The following is a 17,882-nucleotide window of genomic DNA, read 5'->3' as shown; positions in this document are numbered from 1 at the left end:
TGACCAAAACCCTCAGTAGTATTAGCAGGACCTGGGTCTTGTCACTAAGACACCACAGCTATTTTCATATCCCACTACCTTTGTAGAAATACCCCAGTGTCAAGTATCTTTTATGCTTATTACTATTTGGAGATGTTAGGAGTTACTACACCTACTGCTAGATCTTGTTATTAACTATATTTAAAAGAAACATGTAGGTTACTGTGTCATAAATTTTTTAAACATGTTAAACTCTTTCAATTGATCTCTGTGATCATAAATATGAGATATACATATTTACGTGTGTAATTTTTTTTAAGTTTATTTATTTTGAGAGAGACAGAGACAGCATGAGTAGAGGAGGGGCAGAGATATAGGGAGACAGAGAATCCCAAGCAGGCTATGCACTGTCAGTATGGAGCCTGATGCAGGGCTTGAACTCAGGAAACCATGAGGTCATGACATGAACCAAAACCAAGACTTGGATGCTTAACAGAGACTGAGCCACCTAGGTGCTCCTGTGTAATGAGTTTTAAAATAATTCTCAGGAGGAATCAGTAGACCTCTGTAGACTGCCAAAGGGTTCCACGGATTAAGTTTAAGACCCCTGGCCTAATTCACCCCCCGCCCCCCCAAGGCTCCTGGAGAGCTCCCTTTGGAGCTGACAAGGTTCATATATTCACGTAGGACCTGAGGTCCCAGAGGCAAGGGCCTGGCTTTTGGAGAAACAGAGCACTGTACTGGGCAAAATACACAGTAGGAAATGGAATGAGGAGAAGGAGAAAAAGGGAGAAGAAAGGAAATGACTTGGGATTGGACACAGGAAGCCCAAGAAACCCACTCACAGCTGTGGAAAACTCAACTTTTATTATTACCTGCCTAGTACAGGATATTAAAATTGCATTGAGCTAGATCCATATATTAGTGTAAAAATCTGTGTCTCTCCCCCCAAAAATGTACAAACCCCCAAGTGATTATAGAAAAACCAATATGGCAGCTACAACAGAGATGTCCAACCCCAAGGCCACAGGCCCTTGCTCCTTCTTTCCCCCTAATCCCAGTATTTAATCCACAGAAACATACAGGCTTAGAGAAGTTCTAGCTATAACACAGCAGGTGGGAAGTGGGGATAGCTGGGGAGAGGGGACAGGGATCACGATCCCCAGGTCCAGTGTTTCAGAGGATGAAAGAGGGAGAAGCCAAAGCCAAGGATAATTCCAGGACTTAGAACAGGGAACATGGGAATATCCTCCCTTTCTTGTCCTCCTCATCCCCAGATTATTAGCCAGTGGGGTCCAGTGTGCAACGGAAAGAGAGGAAGGCTGGGGGCGGGGGGGCGCACAGCCTTCTCTCCGGGAACCAGTGTTGTCCAGTGGGGCCCAGGTGCTCCAATAGGCCTTATCCAGTGTCTGCCCTATATGTGCCCCCATCTTTCCCCCCAGGGATGACTAGAAGAGGTCAGAGAGGATCCCATCCACAGGGCCAGCTGGGTGGGTGGCAGAGGCTTCCCAGAGGGGAGCAGGAAGGGGAAATGAGAGTGTGTCCGAGGAAGGGAAGGCATCAGCTCCCTGGCAGGCCCAGCCCACCTATGGTCACACTGCCTCTCTCTCAGAGGTGAAGGGTGATGGGGACTGGGAATGGAGGGGGGAGGGGGTGATGTTAAATCCTCTTGTTTATTGCCTCTGGCTTCACCTGAATCCTCCCTGAGGAAGGGGCAGCTGGGTGTGTGAGTCACACTGTGTTGAGTGCATCTTCTGCCAGAAACCGATGTAGCTGGGAGAAGGGTGGTCGCTGCTCAGGCTCCCGGCTCCAGCACCGAAGCATCAGCTCATACAGGCCCAGTGGGCAGGCAGGGGGCCGAGACAGGTACACCTGCGTTATGGTGGGGTGAATGAAAGGCAGGGAACAAATGTTCTTTAGTCCCCAAGATGACAGGTTCTCCATCCCAAACCCACAACCCTGTCTTCCATCCTTCTGTTCTGACCTGCCGGCCCTGGTCCCGGAAGAACTCCCCTGCGTTCTCGATGACTTGCTCATCAGTGAGCTGTCCAAAGGGCTGGGCCCGGCAGAGCATCAGCACCTCCCACAGAGTCACCCCAAAGGCCCACACGTCACTTGCAGTCGTGAACTTCCCCTGGTGCATGGATAAAGCAACAAAGGCAAAGAAAGGCATCAGGGCACATAGACCCTCCTCCCCTCCCCACAGGGAGCCCAGTGTCCACTTAGCACTTACCCCAGCCGGACTCCCTTTTGGCTGGCCCCCTCTCCCAACAAGCCTGCTCCTCCCTTCCGGCTCTGCCTTCTTTCTTGGGCTCTAGTCCTCTTTTTCACCTCTTTCCTTCTCTACCCACCCTCCCTCTCCACCTGCCCCCCATTTTCTGGTCCTGACTCTCTCCCAACTCATGCCTTTCTATCTCTAGCCTCCTGTCTCCCCTTAGCTCTCTTGCTCTCTGCCACCTTGACTCCAGCTCTTATACCTACTCTTGGCTCCTGGACCCTTTCCCATCATACCATTCCTCCCCACTTTCTCTGGGCCCTAGAGCCAGAAAGAACCTTACAGAGCACTGGTCCAAACCCTCACTTTGTTGATGAGGAATCTGCAGTCCAGGGAAGTCAAGTGACTGACCAAGACCACAGAGCAGCCAGTACTCTCCTCCCCTGCTTTCCCCCTGCCCTGTCTTCCCTCACCTTCCCTCCCCTCCCCTCCCCTGCACGCCTCTCTCAGGGCCTCTCACCATGAGGATGCATTCCCAGGCCATCCACCGGATTGGCAGCACTGCTCGGCCCTGCACTCGGTAATAGTCCCCGGCGTAGAGGTTCCGGCTCATGCCAAAGTCAGCGATTTTAATGGTGAAATTTTCCCCAACCAGGCAGTTCCTTGTGGCCAGGTCCCGATGTACAAAGTTGAGAGTGGCCAGATAGCGCATGCCTGAGGCAATCTGAGCTGCCACGTGTAGTAGCATGGGGTAGCTGAGGAAGAGAGCCAGTAACAGAAGGTCATTGGGGTAGCCCCAGACTCATCCCCACCTCACGGATTCCCAGGAGAGGAAGGGGAGCCTACTCCATGGGACCAAGTTACATCTATTCCTGGTGCAGAGATGGAATGTCCATGTAGAGGCCAGGGGTAGATGCCCACTCAACATTTGTTTGGTTCATCTGACCCAAGAAAACTGTGCTTTATTGTCTGGACTCAGGCAGTGAGGGTGAGAGAGGGCAGGGGGAGATGCCTGACAGAGCTCAAGTCCCTTCACCACCCACAAGGCAGTAACTTCAGCCTTTTGCTCCTCAGTCCCCAGATGAACATGACCACATGTTCCTCATCCCAGACCGCACCCCGCTGAACATCTAGCAGACTACCTATCCCATGCTCCCCTTTTTCCCTCTGGGTTGGAGCAAGGGGAGAGGAGACTGCCTTGGGGAGCTCTCAGGAAAGGGCCAGCCTGCGTTAAGTCGGTACCTGATGGTGGGCCCCTGGGCAGCCTCCCCACCCCCAGGGGCCTCCTCAGTGGCCTTGTCCTCTAGCTGGTGGGCACTGAGGAACTGATTAAGGTCACCATTCTCCATGTAATCAGTAATCATGCAGAGGGGGTCGTCCTGCACACACACGCCCAGGAGCCGGATGATATTTGGGTCCTTTAGCCTTGACATGATCTTCACCTCCTTCAGGAAATCATTCCTAGAGAAATAGGTAGGTGGCAGGGACACTAAGGGGCTGATCTGCACCATCTCTCCTGCTCACATAGACCAGCACCCTAACCCCAGCAGACAAGCTAACTCTCTAGTGACACAGACCTGGCCTGAGATCGGCCTTAGGTGGAAACTTCCTTCACCAGACACTCCCCCTCTGTTGGTCTCTAGATCATTCCCCACTCTTCATGGCCTCCTTTCCCTATCTCCAGACATCATCTCTGGTCCTCACCTGGCATTCTTGGTGGCATCTGGTCGTAGGATCTTGACAGCTACCAGCAAAGGGTGTCCCTTGCACACATTAATGGGGAAATCAAGACTGACCAGATCTTGAGGATTCTCTACCTCACACAGGTGCACCTGGGGAAAGAAGCTTATTTGTCAGAAAGTCACATGGTTCACTGAGGTCCAGAGTCAGTTGGAATAACACAGTCACAAATGACAGGTTCCAACCAATGGGGATATATGGGCATGGCATCAGAGCCCCAGACAGTGGAGACACTACTGATAGCTGGGCAGGGATCTTCCTTACCTCCCCAAATTGGCCCTCACCAAGCTTCTCCTTGAAGCGGAGCCGAGACCGAGGGAAATCCACTCTGGGGGGCGCATCCCCAGCAGCCCCTGGGGGCAGCGCAGGCACAGCATAGGTGTTGCCCCCGGTGACGCCCTGCAGGGTAACAATGTCAGCCTCGGCATAATGGGGCACGCTGTTCTGGGGAGGTGGGGGCAGAAGTGGGGCACCAGGCTTCTCAGGCTCCATATAGTCCCCACTGCAGGCTGGAGAGTTGAGGGAAAAGAAAACAGGACAAGACATCAGGAGCAGCCCCTGAGACCCATGGCTCTCCACACTGCAGCCTCCCAGAGGCCCCCTGTCTCCATGTTGGGTGAAAGACTGGGACTACTCCCCATCTTCTTGGTAGTCTACCCACCAACCTCAAATCAGAGAAGACATTAGCATGAGAGTTAGCTGTTCCAGAGTTTAAGGCAATGGAAATGGTTGAACAAAGAATAACATAAAGTCTATTCTCTAGGGATCCCAAGACAGCCCAAGAGACCATGAGGTAACTCTTGGCTGGAAGGGGAATTCCTCCTAATCACCATTGGAAGAAGGACGGTGCCAGTCATCCAGTCACCCACTACTTTCCAAACCCTTGTCCCACTCACTGTCAGCCCCTCCTGTTCACAGCTGTTCTACCCACCCCACACCCCTTGCTTTCAGCCTTGACTCCTCCCTGCCATGGTTACCCAAACCCTTCCTGACCCAAAACCCCAACCTCAAAGACAAGCAGAGACAGAGGCACACAGAAAGGGGGAGAGGAGAACAGTTTCTCACGGCCAGCACAAGGAATCTACAGACAGAGAAGAGGAAGCAGAGCTGTCCTCTCCTAGCCCTGGGGAAGGGGGAACAATGAGAAGGCAACACCAAGGAGAGGAGGAGCAGACAGGAAGGGCAGGGTGTGAGCCTTCACCTCTGGAACTGCAAAGAGAAAACACATGGGGGGAGAGGCCAAGCACCCAGGGTGAGAGGCCCTCCTCCTTGCAGCTCTAGAGAGAGAGAAACAAAGGAGGAGTTACAAGAGAACCTGGGGTCAGCGTAGCAATCTTCTCTCTGGGTGTGGAGAGCAAAAAAGATGGGGTGGAAGAGGAAAAGGAGGACAGAGCTGAGAACCTTTGAGCTTTCTGCTCCTCTGCTCAAGGGAAAGGCCTTAAGAAGGAGCAAGCACAGCAGAGAGCTAAGGGCATAAGAGCTTCCTCCTTGGGAGCTCAGGAGAGCAGAAGAGGCCACAGCAGGGAGAGGAGGGGGTGCAAGATGTGAGGACTTTTCCCTGCCCCAGTAGTGGTATGGGGAACCTGAAGGAGCCCAGGGGCAGAGGGGCTTACCCTGGGTGTTGGTGGGTTTGGCCCAGGCGGGTGTGGGGGGGCCAGGGCCTCGAGGGGGACGGGCGTAAGTGGCCAGAAGGAGGCGGTAGGCTGGATTGGAGAGCAGCAACGCTGTCGGGAGAAGGAAGGGGGGGGAAAGACACGGGGAAGGGATGAGACTCAAGGCTAGACAGACAGGGAGACTTGAAATAGGGCAAGACCAGGGCGGATGGGAATGGATATACTGAGAGACAGGGACAAGATTAAAACAAGGATCTGTGGGGTGCTCGATACCTAGATGAATAATGAATGAAGGAATGGATAGATCAATGGACAGATGCATGGATGACAAATGAATGGTTGAATGGACAGATGGATGGACAGATAAACGGATTTATATATATGAGTAGATGGATGAGCAGATGATAGATGAATGGATGGGTGGGAAGATGAACAAATAGATGGATGAATATATATATGAATAGATGAATAGGTAGACGATGGATGAATGGCTGGATGTTGGATAGATGGATAGATGGATGAATGGGTGAATGGATGTATCAACATGGCTAGACGGAGGATGGATAGGTGGTTGAATGGATGTGTGAATATTTATGGATAGATGGATGGATGATAGACAAATGGTCAAATGGTGGACAGACAAAAGGATGGACAGATGGATGAATGGATGTATGAATTCAGATAAAAAGATGGATAATGGATGGACAGATGGATGGAATGAATGCAGTGAGTCTAGGAGAAAGGAGGGGGCCAAAAAGACACAAGGAGAGGGAACAACAGAGAAGAGAGATGTGTATGGGACACTGAGACAGGATGAGACCACTAGGGATTATGGGTAATACATGGAAAATTCTTGAGAGAGATTATACAGTAGGGACATGGAGTGATACGGAGTATGGTGACTAAGGGCAGAAATAAGAAAATGAGATGAATCTGGAGAAGACAGGAAAAAGGAACTGGAAGAGAGGAGAAGGGATACAATAAGAAAATACGCAGAGGATGGAGGCTACATCCAGGTCTTACCAGAGCCGTTGGGGACACTGGGAGCAGAGTGGGGTGGATTCCCACGAGGCCGGGGCTCCTGGTAAGGGGGTGGTTCAAGAGGGCCTGGGCGGTTGTTGATGAGGATGGTGTCCCCAGGGACAGATAGATGAACTGTCAGCTCCTCTTCTAATACCCGGCGCTCAGCCTGGGAATGGGAAGGTTAACTGCGGCTGCTGCTTAATGTATGATTCCAGTTTGTTAAATGCCATGCCCACCTTCTCCCCTTCAGTTCTGACAACAGTCCCTCAGTTGTATCTACTATTAACTCTATTTCACAGGTAAAGAAACAGAGGTTCAAGAGCATATGAGTGAATCCCCTGATGTCCCATTCCGGGATTTCAACCCAAATCTGACCAGATAATTATGGAATCATCCAACCTTCATGCATATCACCACCACTGATTCTTGCCAGGAAGACATGGGCTGAGTGTACCAGGCTTCTTCTTCTAGCTCCTCCCTGCCTCTCTAGCTCCACTCTCCACCTTTCCCATCCAGCTTCTGCCCCAAGAGATGGACCAGTGTGGACCATATCAACACGCTTGGTTTGGGTTGGCCCAAGAGGAATTTGTCCGGCAGGCAGGAAGTGAGGTCAGGGTGATTACTCTCCCAGCCTCTCCCTGAGAGGTGTGCTTAGGCTAACTGTGTCCCTGAAGCAAAGCCCACTGCCCCTCTCAAGCAGCCCTTTCCCCAGACTCACTCCTCCAGGTTCCAGCAACTGCCCTCCCTCTTCTCATTTTCCAGGCCCATGGATGGTAACAGCTCTGTGGAAATTGCACTACTTCTAATTTCCATACATCTGCCCACTCCTCTGTAACCTGTCTCTTTACTAAGCCCACCTCTAATTATTCTAATTAGACTACATTCTGTGGTCCCCAGAGGACCCAAACTAATCAGGCCTCACCCTGGCCTCACTCTCCACGCCCATACCCTGTCTGTCCTCTCCAGGCTATACTCCCCAACTCCTTCCACCCACACCCACCACCCTCCGTGTAGCTCAGGCTCTGCCCTCACTCTGCCCACCTTGCTGAGGAGTCTGCGCCAGTGCAGCCGCCACAGCATGAGGGCGATGATGAGCAGCAGCAGCAAGATAATGGCCACCAGGCAGCCAATGAGGATGGCAGTCGGGCTCCCCTCAGCCTTGGCCACAGGTTGCTGGCCCCTGGGCTCCAGCTCTGGCAGAGACAGAGAGTCAGAACCAGAGGAGGCTTCCTATCCAAGTTGGAGGAGGGAGCACAGAGGGATAGTAGCCCAAGACCCACTTGTTCAGGAGGAAGCCCCAGGGCTGCTCACCCAAGCTGCTAAAGTTTGTGGGAGGTGGGCCAGGTGGCCACCAGGGAGCTGGTGGGAAGGTGCCCCCCAAAGCTGGGGAGGAGTCATTCACAACATCTGCAAAGAAGGAAGAGAAGAAAGGAGGGAGTCAGATAGGGAAGAGGGACCAAAGGAAAGCTACTTGCATGAGACCTAGGGAATTCTACTTCTAGGAACAGGGCTGATACTCAGTATATGTACCAACCAATCAGAATGGGAGGGACCTGGTTGTTGCGGATGTCAACTTTTTAGATGCTGGATTGTGGGAGGGGCGGGACTCTCAGAGAGAGCCCCAGGTTGGGGAGTTGGGTATCAGGAAGCCTGGAGAGAAGGTTATTTCTTAGCCAGCACAGAGTACTTCAATATATTTATAGCCAGCACTGTCCTACTCGCTCAGTATCACTCATGAGTGAAGGACTCATAAAGTAAAAGACAGAGATGGGAGGAAGGGGTAGGGATGTGTTCAAATTATTTGGAGTATCCCTGCTTGGGAAGTCTCATGACTTCCATGATAGATAAACATGGTGCCAGGAGTGGATATTTTGGTATACTGTGGGTTGGCAATCCCAGAGGCTGAGGATTGGGCATAGACCAGGTGCTTACCAGAGATGAAGGAGATTTCGCTGAAGAGTAACCAAGGCCCAGCAAAGAGGAAGCGGCACTGCAGAAAGCGGCCCACATGGCCGCCCAGAGGCACTGACACAGCCCGGGCTCTGGGGTCCCCCAGGCTGCCCCCCAGGGCGTGGCGCACAGGCTCCCCCTCCCAGGCCATGGCAGGGCCCCGCTTGAAGCGACATTCCACCCCACCAGGCAGGCGGGCTCCCAGGGTGTGCATGTTGTTACAGTGGACCTGGGGGGAAGGGAGGAGGGACACAGGGTCAAAAGCCAGGAGAACCTGGGCGAGCACCCCCAGGGCAACCACCCTAGTCTCAGAACCTTGCTTAAGAGTTTCACGCACTTACCTGCATGGCCTGGAAAGCCCTCAGCCGGTCAAACTCAAACTCCATCTCCACATAGCCGCCTGGGAAGCTGTGGTTGCTCCATCCCACATAATCATAGCCTGGCCAGACCCGCAGCTCCTGGCTCTTCCTAAAGTCATCCAGCCCCACCACACCATCTGCCAGCTGACCCAGACCTCCATACAGCAATCTGGAGAGCAGAGGAGCCAAGGAAGAAGAGAGTGGGAGAGAAGAGAGTGCCACCCATCCAAGTGCTCTGCAACGCCTACCTCAGCCAGTCTGGGCCAGCCCCTACCTCCTGCCCCAACTTCCTTCCTGTGGTTCTCTCTCTCCCACCCCCAGGACTGTCATGGTACTTTGTAGCTAGAAGCTGCAGGAAAGCACCACTTCTAGGAGGCACCATTCAACCTACAGTGTGTGAATTTACTGTGACAGTTTCCAACAGATGTATATTAGCAAAGGGGTGCCTTCTTCTAATTCACACAAAGTGTCACATGAGCTAGAAGTCGCCTTGCTACCCTTCAATCCTGTTCCTGTGTCCTCAAGGCCCCACCTAACCCTTTCCTCTCCCTACTGCTTCCACCTCAGTCCCCAGACTCCTTAACCCATCCACTGCATCCTTCCTCCACCCCACATGCTCATGTCCCACAGGGCCTGCCTCATTTACCCGCCAACAGCATGTGTGGTATGTCCATCATAGGTGGAGTCGTTGAGGTGCACTGCCTCAGATAAGTACATCGTCTGCCCCACAGGGGCTGTGTAAGACAGGAGTCCATCTGGGGCAGGGTAGGAGGAGGGATGTTAGAAGCAGGAAGCCTCTTACCACCTCCCCTGTGTCGCTCCCCCTCTTGTGTCCCTCCACAGGCCCACCAGCATGGAGGAAACAAAGTTAGCCAGGCCCCTCCTCACTCAGAGTGACAACAGGAGAAAGAAGATCCTGGATGCTCTTCTCCCCAGGCCTCACTCCCCAGACCCCAGGCCAGGAAACGAATTCTTGGGGGTCTGAATGACTCACCCTTCCAGAGGCAGCCATAGAGCTCTACCCGCAGACAGACGCTCATGACCCGGTCAGCCCGGGGGTAGAAGCGAACCAGCCGAGCCACCATGGGGGGTCCAAGATCCTTCAGTACCACTCCCCCAGGGTCCTCATTACCTAAAATCACCTGTCACCCAAGAAACAGGGTGGATGAGTGGGAAAGGCTATAGGTTGGATATAACTTCCCATTCACCAGCTGTTCCCTGCCCGGCACACAGTGGCCGCAGAGATTCATGAAGGGTGTTATTAAACATACAGGGATATGGGGTACAGTCAGGCATTTGTGAAATGAGGGGCTGCAGCAAAGATCTCTGACACATCTCTCAGCCTGACAGTCTGTCCTCTACCTCCAGTGTCAGCCTGGACTCTTTGCCTATCTCCATTTGTCTCTAAGCCACCCATCCAGCTGTGCATGGATTCTATCCAGTCCCTCACAGCTCTATACCCCTGCTTTGGCTTCCCCCCTCTCCCTTTACTCCATTCTCTCTGTTCACTCAGCAGGCACTGGTTGAGTACCTACTCTGTGCCAGCTATGCACGTTCTCAGTGGTAAACATCCATCCATCCCCTCTCCCCTTGCAGTATTGGGATTCCAGTAGGAAAAACAGCCATGAAGAACATGAGGCAGGGTGTGGGACTGGAGCAGGGAGAGGTGGGCTCGCTGCGGAGGTGATATTTAAAGGAGAACTAAGTGGAAGGAGAACCTGGAGATATGGGGGAGAAGCTTTCCAGGCACAGAGAACAGCATGCAAAATGTCCTGAGGCTGTGGGACGAATGCTTGCCTGTTCCAGGGACAGCAAGAAAAGCAGTGGGCCCAGGTAGAGCAAGAATAGGAAAGAGAAGTAAGGGATAGAGCCAGGGCAGGCTAAGCTTCTGCACCCAGGAAGGAGCTCAGCTTTTGTTCTGGCAGAGCGGAAAGCCAGTGGAGGGCTATGAGCCAAGTGCGCATCATCTGATTTGCATTTTCTCAGGTAGAATGTCTATAGCTTTTAGGTGGAAATATGATTTCAGGTTGTAAACAGACAGGAGCAGGCAGAACAGTTTGGAGACCAGTGTGTTCATCTAAGCTGGGGACAGCGTGAGCAGGGCCGAGGGTATAAGTGGAGGTGGTGAGAAGTGGCTGGATTCAGGAATTATGGAGGTAGAACAGACTGGCCTTGCTGGTGCTTTGGAACTAGTAGGTGAGAGACCAGAGGAGTGAGCAGTATCATCTTAGCTTATGGCCTGAGCAACTGGCCTGAACTGGGGGAGGAGCAAGTTTGGAGTGGGAATGGGATTCAAGTTCAGCTAGGGAAATTTATGGTAGGTTTGAGAACCCATTAGATATCCAAGTGGAAAGGCATAGAAGGTGGTCAGGTTTGCAACACTAGATGGAGCTCAAGGGAGAGGCTTGGGCTAGAGAAGGTATAAATTGGGAGAGTCGTCAGCAGACAGGTGGCATTTAAAGTATAGCTGGGGGAGAGAGGAGAGCCAACCGTCCCTGGGGCCTGCCTCTACCAGCCTCACCTCCTGACCCCAGCGGTCCCTCCAGTCCATCCAGCGGTGGCCATCTCGGGAATAACGCAGCCGGTAGCTGGGGGAGAACTCTTTGCCCAGGCCTCCAGCGTGCCGCCCCTGGGTGCCCACCAAAGCTACCAGGTGCAGCCTCCGCAGATCCACCTGCAGGTACTCCTCCTCCTTTGGAAAGACAGGCCCTGCAGGACACCATGCCCCATCCCCGTCGCTGCTCTCCAGCCTGGAGGGGGCAAGAGGTCACAAGGAACATCTGGTCTGTCTCTGTCTCTCATATTTACAGCTCCCCCAGGATTGGGGGTGGGAAAGTTCATTGGCATTTGCCCTCTCAGAAGCCTCTTGGCTTGGGCAGAGGAGTTGGAAGGGCAAGTGGAGGCCCCAGGAGCTCCCTCTGGAGCAGTCCCAGGGGTGCTGGGTACCTGCTGTGGCGAGCAGCAGTGGAATCTGACCAGGAGCTGGAGGCAGAGATGTCCCCATCTGGGATGGTCCTGTCCTGCATGCCCAGAGCATAGCGGCACTTGGCTAGGTGAACACAGGCACAAGGAAGGTCAGGGTCCCTGAACTCTGTCTCCCAAAGCCCCATCCTCAGGGACCCAGGAACCAGTCTCCTCACCAGGGTCAAAATGTCCTTTCATGTCAGCATCTCCAGTTGCCCCCAAGAGCAGCGACAGCAGCAGTAGAGATGAGAGGGCCCCTGGCCCCATAGCTCCTGACTCCTCAGGCCTAAGGGGGTGGAGGCAGCATCTCTGCAGGGGACAAAACAAGAGGTAGGGTAAGTTAAAGGGCAATCAAGGAGACTGAGTCACAGCCAAAATACAGAATGGGCTGCTTTGGGAATAATATGAGTAAAGTGACAAAGCAGTCATTGTTTAAGAGCACTAGCTATATTTTTAGAATGTTTCCCATGTACCAAACACTGGCCTAAAGTCTGATCTCCTCCCCACCTAGAAGACCAGAATTCTGAGAGAAGTGGAGGACCCCAGTGTTTTCCAATCTCACTGTCCTCTGTAGCCCCTCTAAGTCCAGTGTAATTTCTGGACCAGCAGATTAGGAGACAGGCAGAATCTCATCCCTACCCTAGATCTGCTGAATCAGAATCTGCATTTTGGAGAAAGAGGAATCCTCTTACACTGTTGGTGGGAAGGCACACTGGCGGAATTTAGGAAACAAAACAGATGAACATATGGGAAGGGGAAAAAAAAGGGAGGGAAGCAAACCATAAGAGACTTTAAAGATAGAGAACAAACTGAGGGTTGATGGAGGCATGTGGGGGTTGGGGGATGGGCTGGATAGGTGATGGGCATTAAGGGAGAGCATTCTTTTTTTTTTTTTTCACAAATAGTTTATTGTCAAATTGGTTTCTATATAACACCCAGTGCTCATCCCCACAAGTGCCCTCCTCCATGCCCATCTCCCCCCTCCCCCCAACATCCATCAGTCCTCAGTTTGTTTCTCAGCATTCAAGAGTCTCTCATAGTTTACCTCTCTCCATTTCCCCCACCATTTCCCCCCTTCTTCTCCCTCATGGTCCTCGGTTAAGTTCCTCCTAATCCTCCTATACATGCAAACATGATATTTGTCCTTCTCTGTCTGACTTCTTTCGCTCAGCATAACACCCTCAAGGTCCATCCATGTTGCTACACATGGCCAGATTTCATTGTTTCTCATTGCCATGTAGTATTCCATGGTATAGATAAACCACATCTTCTTGATCCATTCGTCCGTGGATGGACACTTAGGCTCTTTCCATGTTTTAGCTATTGTTGAGAGTGCTGCTATGAACATTGGGGTACATGTGCTCCTATGCATCAGCATTTCTGTATTAAGGGAGAGCATTCTTAATGATGAGCACCAGGTGTTACATGTAAGTGATGAATCACTAAATTTTACTCCTGAAACCAATATTTCACTATGTGTTAACTAACTAGAATTTAAATAAAAATTTGGAGAAAAGAAGAAGAATCTGCATTTTAACATAATTTCCCAGTGATCTGTGCCCATTGAAGTTTGAGAATCCCTGCTTTTCTTCACCAGGGCCCAGGTAGTATACACAACCTAAAGCCATTCCCACTGGCATCTCCTTGTGAATCCAGGTATTTACCCTCCCCAGCCCCAGCAGCAGGAAAAACTGTTCTGATCTTTCCTCTTCCTGGAGGACTGCACTGAGTTCTCCAGGCCCTGGAATCCCGAGAGACCCCCAGTGCCACATCTGCCATCAGATCCAAAGCATCCCATTCCAGCTCTCCCTGCTCTATCTTCCCTTCCTAAGACCCAAACATCCTGTCCCCCCCAGGTCCCACTTTCTGAGGGTGGCTGCTTCTGAAGGAAAAGCCTAGAGCTGAGGAAAAGCCTGCGTTGCCTTGGAGATGAAGGCGGGTCTAAAGACAGGGAGGCCAGGTCACCCCAGGAGGTAGGAAGAGTCGGGGGACACTCCCCCATCCCTTTGTCCTCCTCCAGCTGCTCCCATAATGCTCTAGGGCAGGAATGTAAGAGGCAGCTGAGACCCTACAGCTCTGAAGCAGCAGCTGAGGGGGCTGACTGAATTGCGGGGGGCACCCAGGCATCAAAGAAGAGCTAGAGCCAGAGGCATCACACCTGGTCCCTTGGAGGTCCAGGAGCCACGTGCAGGGAAGCAGGCTACAGGGTCCCAGGCGGCTGGCCTGGAATTCCTGGGTGCCGCTCTCCACCCCCACCTCTCTTGGGAACAGCGGGGCCCTTGTTCCCGTGGGTAACCTTCATGCCTATCCCAGATGAGTCATCAGAGCCAGACGGAGCTAGAGGAGCCCCGGGCAAAGATACAAAGACAGGCAGAGGATAGGAGGCAGGGGGAGACAGGCCGAGAAACACAAAGCAAGAGGTAAATAGAGCAGGCTCAGAAGCACAGGGCACAGAGCCAAGCAGAGAAACACACTGATGTCTGGGGCAATCCAATCCCTCCAACACTCCAATCACCCCATTTCTCTCCACTGGGTCAGACTCATGAAGAACAGACCTAGAAGACTTAACCTAACTGCACCCCACCCCACCCCATTTCAACCAGTTACAAAGCCGGGACCTGGACTGAGGCAGGTCCTTCCCTCTCTTCTCTCACCCCCCACCCTCCACCACAGACAACACCCACACAGCTCTGTATACCCAGCCATCCACACACAGAGACTTCACACATGCCAGCTTCCAGAGCTTACTGACAGAGCCCCGTGAACTCTGGGGCTAGATGTAGCATACACACCCTTACACACACACACCCCTCTGTGACAGACAACTCTCCACACACTTTCAGAGACACTCACATGTGACATCCACATAAATCTGTTACACACATGGACTCCCAGCAGGGGCAAACACAGATGCTCATACACACATCAACTGCATTCATACACTGGCCTTCCTGAAAGTCCAATCCCATCACTTAGATAATAGTCATGTTCAGGGGCACCTGGGTGGCTCAGTCAAACATCCAACTCTAGATTTTGGCTCAGGTCATGATCTCGCAGTTCATGAGTTCAAGCCCCACATCAGGCTCTGTGGTGACAGTGCAGAGCCTGCTTGGGATTCTCTCTCTCTGCCCCCTCCTGCTCCCTGTCTCTCTCTCCCTCTCTCTCTCTCTCAAAATAAATAAATAAAACTTCAAAAAAATTTTGCAAAAAAAAAAAAATAGCCATCCTCAGACACCTGTGAGCATGAAATGACAGACACCACATAGGCCTACCATTAGAGGACAATGTGTGAGACACACACACTCAGGCTCTCAGGCACAGGATCCCAAGAGCACTGGGACTCACCCCTTAATACACACCATGACCAAGCCAGAGGAAAGTCAAGGTGGTGGGGAGCAGAAGGAAATGGCAGTAAGAAGGAGTCACTGCTCCATTTTCCCATACTCTCAGCTTTCACCTGGGTCCACTGTAGCTCTGAACTCCAGATGCCTGCAGCAATAGGGATTCTCAGCACCAGACACTGGCTGGGGCTAGTAGTGGTGCTGGAAAGGAAAGTCCAGCCAGCAGGGGACCTGTGCGAGGAAGACAGGGTGAAGGCTGGCCAGGAGGGGGTGCGAGAGGGTGCAGAAGGGAGTGGGGGATGGGACACTGAGGATGGTGCTCACTGGGCAGTGACACAGTCTCACGACTGAACCAACTGACCATCCTGAGGCTGTCACTGGCAGGTTAGGTTGTCAGAGCCTCTCTCTGCTGGGCGGGGGGCAGGCTGCCCAACTGGGAACTGACTGAGTGGAGGCGTAGCGATTAGCAGATGCCCACAGGGACTGGCCTAGTGGGAGGGCAGGCCCACTTCTCCAGAGAGCCGAGGAGATGATTCAGTGAGGCCACACACGAGCACCTGTCTTCCTGGGGGTCAGTTCCTTCACATGAGTAAAAGGGGTCCTTCCTCAATGCTGGTACGCACTTTCGCGGAGGTCTGGAGGTTCCCCCCATTTTCAGAGAGTAAGCCAGAGCGCTGGGGAGGCAGGTAGGGTCACGCTTGGCAGATCTGGACAACCAAGAACAGTCCGGGAGCGTCGCGCCTCTGCCGCCAGGCCGTCACCCGGCCGCCGCGCCTCTCCCGGAGCCCCAGGCCTCCGCCTCCGCCCCTCCGCCCCGCAGGGGTCCTCCGGCCGCTCCCCCTACCTCTCATCGCTCTTCCTAGCAGACCCCTGCGTTCGACCCCGGAGCGGGGCCTCCTCGGCGGCTGGGCGAGGGGCGGGGGAGGCGCAGGGAGCCAGGAGCCGGGAGCGGGAGGCGCCGGCTAGGCTCGGGTGTCGGGAGGCGGCTCCCGCGCGCAGCTGTCGGGGGCCTGTTCCGGGGAGAGGAGCCAGGGCTGGGGCGGCTCGGGCCCAGGCGCCGCCTCCCCCTCGCCCGGCTCCCCCTCCCTCCCGCCAGCCCGCGCGGGTCGCCGCCCTTCCCCCCTCCAGAACCGCGTCGTACCCGCCGCTCCCACGCCCGGCGCCGCCCTCCCGGCAGCGCGCTCCCCAGCGCCCGCCACGCCCACCCCGCATTCCCCTGCGCGCCCCTGCCTCCCCCAGGTAACCACCCGGCTGTCCCCTCAACACGGCATGCCCAGCTCCCTCTGCCTACCCGCGCTGCCCAACCCCCAGGGTCCCCACTAATGGAAACAGCCGAAGCTGAGGCCCCGCTTGGGGCCTCCCACATATCCAGGCCCCAGGAGGGGATGGCCCCCTCCCTACTCCCCCTTTCTGGGCTCAGTTCCTGGAGAGGGAGGTGAAGGGGGCAGCCCCAGGGCACAGGGAAGGAGCAGGTTCCCACAGGCCGGGTGCCCAACCCAGCAGCAGGAGTTTGGATGCAGGAAGGGGGCAGGCTCACCTGTCTAACCAGGCCCCCCAGACCCACATTTTTCACACCACCAACTTTTGCTTCTCTCTAGCCCCCTCCTGCCTCCTGTCCTCTACACCCCAACCCAGATTTTCCCAGAGCCTGATGGCTCCCCACTGTCTCCTAGTCCAATTCTCTCTCTACTTCCACTCCTCTCCCCCTCCCCCAGTCCTCTCAAGGATCCTGGGGCCCAGACTCCCAGACACTAGTCCTCTTGGGCTCCCTGCTCAAAGCCCAGGAGTCCTCAGGGACTGAGACCCTGGCGTGGTCGAGGCTATGACCACCGGCAGGGATAGGCCTGGACAAGTTGAGGGGGTTGAGGGAGACAGAGGCAAATTGAAAATCGGACACCGCCCAGAAGGTCCAGGACCAGGAGTCCCAGGGAAGATGAGTGCAAGGAGGCGGGGTGAGGTGGGCCAGACAGAGAGCTGTGGTAGGAGGCCTCGGGACACCTCTCCACACCTGCCAGCCACCTATCAATGTCACTGGCTCAGAGAGATCTCTAAGTCCATTGCAGATCTCCGCCCCCACTCACCTCACAGCAGATATCAGCTCGCACCCTACGTGCAGTCCCAGACAACAGTCCCAAGAAAGAAACACGACGTCCTAATCAGACAAGTACACAAAAGTACTACCAGGAAGAAGCTGGCCCTCTGGAGAGGCCAAGGCACATATGGGCAAGAGCTCCAAACCCCCAGAGACACACCAATCCAAGGACGCCCGACTGCTAAGGGACTCACTAATAGATCCATGGTCATTCAGAGAATTGCCTCTTTCCCCCGTCCCCTCCGACCAAACCCACAGGGGTCCCCAAGAGCACATACCCCTCAGGAGACAGCGGCCGGAGTATCTGGGCCCCGGGGAGGCTGGACCCGGGGGTGGAGCCGGGCCAGGGGCGGGGCCAAGGTTTCCCCAGTAACCTCACCTGGGCCGACTCTCGGCTCCTCCTTCCAGGGACTGTGCCGGGAGGAAGCCCGGAGCTGGCAGGCGGGGCTGGGCCGCAGCCAGACGCCTCAAGGAAAGAGGAGCGGCAGCCCCTCACACCCCGCTGGGACATTCCACACCCCAGACCTAGCTCCCAGCCAGGTGACGTGGCGGGGCCAGACCGAGGGGTCTTCTGGGGAAAATAGAGGAAACCATAGAATCCTGAAA

The 17,882-nt window shown here is 54.1% G+C and overlaps 1 protein-coding gene across 4 annotated transcripts; it reads right to left on the bottom strand.

Moving 5' to 3' along the window:
- Nucleotides 1-827: 827 nt before the first annotated feature.
- On the bottom strand, nucleotides 828-17,605 carry DDR1 (discoidin domain receptor tyrosine kinase 1). 4 transcript variants are annotated; one of them, XM_039220591.1, is made up of 18 exons: nucleotides 17,555-17,605; nucleotides 12,020-12,152; nucleotides 11,826-11,928; nucleotides 11,401-11,629; nucleotides 9,874-10,021; nucleotides 9,526-9,634; nucleotides 8,862-9,048; nucleotides 8,503-8,749; nucleotides 7,882-7,977; nucleotides 7,612-7,763; nucleotides 6,571-6,736; nucleotides 5,548-5,658; nucleotides 4,199-4,443; nucleotides 3,899-4,026; nucleotides 3,437-3,655; nucleotides 2,715-2,949; nucleotides 1,964-2,113; nucleotides 828-1,851 (listed from the first exon to the last, which is right to left on the bottom strand). In XM_039220591.1, exons 2-18 carry the CDS (start codon nucleotides 12,108-12,110, stop codon nucleotides 1,711-1,713), a joined length of 2,757 nt encoding a protein of 918 aa, XP_039076522.1. In that variant the 5' UTR covers nucleotides 12,111-12,152; nucleotides 17,555-17,605; the 3' UTR covers nucleotides 828-1,710. The 4 variants fall into 4 exon arrangements, with proteins under 4 accessions (XP_039076522.1, XP_039076520.1, XP_039076521.1 ...); XM_039220589.1 differs by lacking the exon at nucleotides 17,555-17,605 and adding an exon at nucleotides 17,471-17,488; XM_039220590.1 differs by lacking the exon at nucleotides 17,555-17,605 and adding an exon at nucleotides 16,029-16,198.
- Nucleotides 17,606-17,882: the final 277 nt, after the last annotated feature.

Source organism: Hyaena hyaena, unplaced genomic scaffold (assembly GCF_003009895.1).
Source record: "Hyaena hyaena isolate Hyena2069 unplaced genomic scaffold, ASM300989v1 scaffold_906, whole genome shotgun sequence".
In the NCBI taxonomy this organism is placed as follows: domain Eukaryota; kingdom Metazoa; phylum Chordata; class Mammalia; order Carnivora; family Hyaenidae; genus Hyaena; species Hyaena hyaena.
Note: the sequence above shows the minus strand (reverse complement) of the source record. Positions and strands in the feature narration are given on the sequence as shown.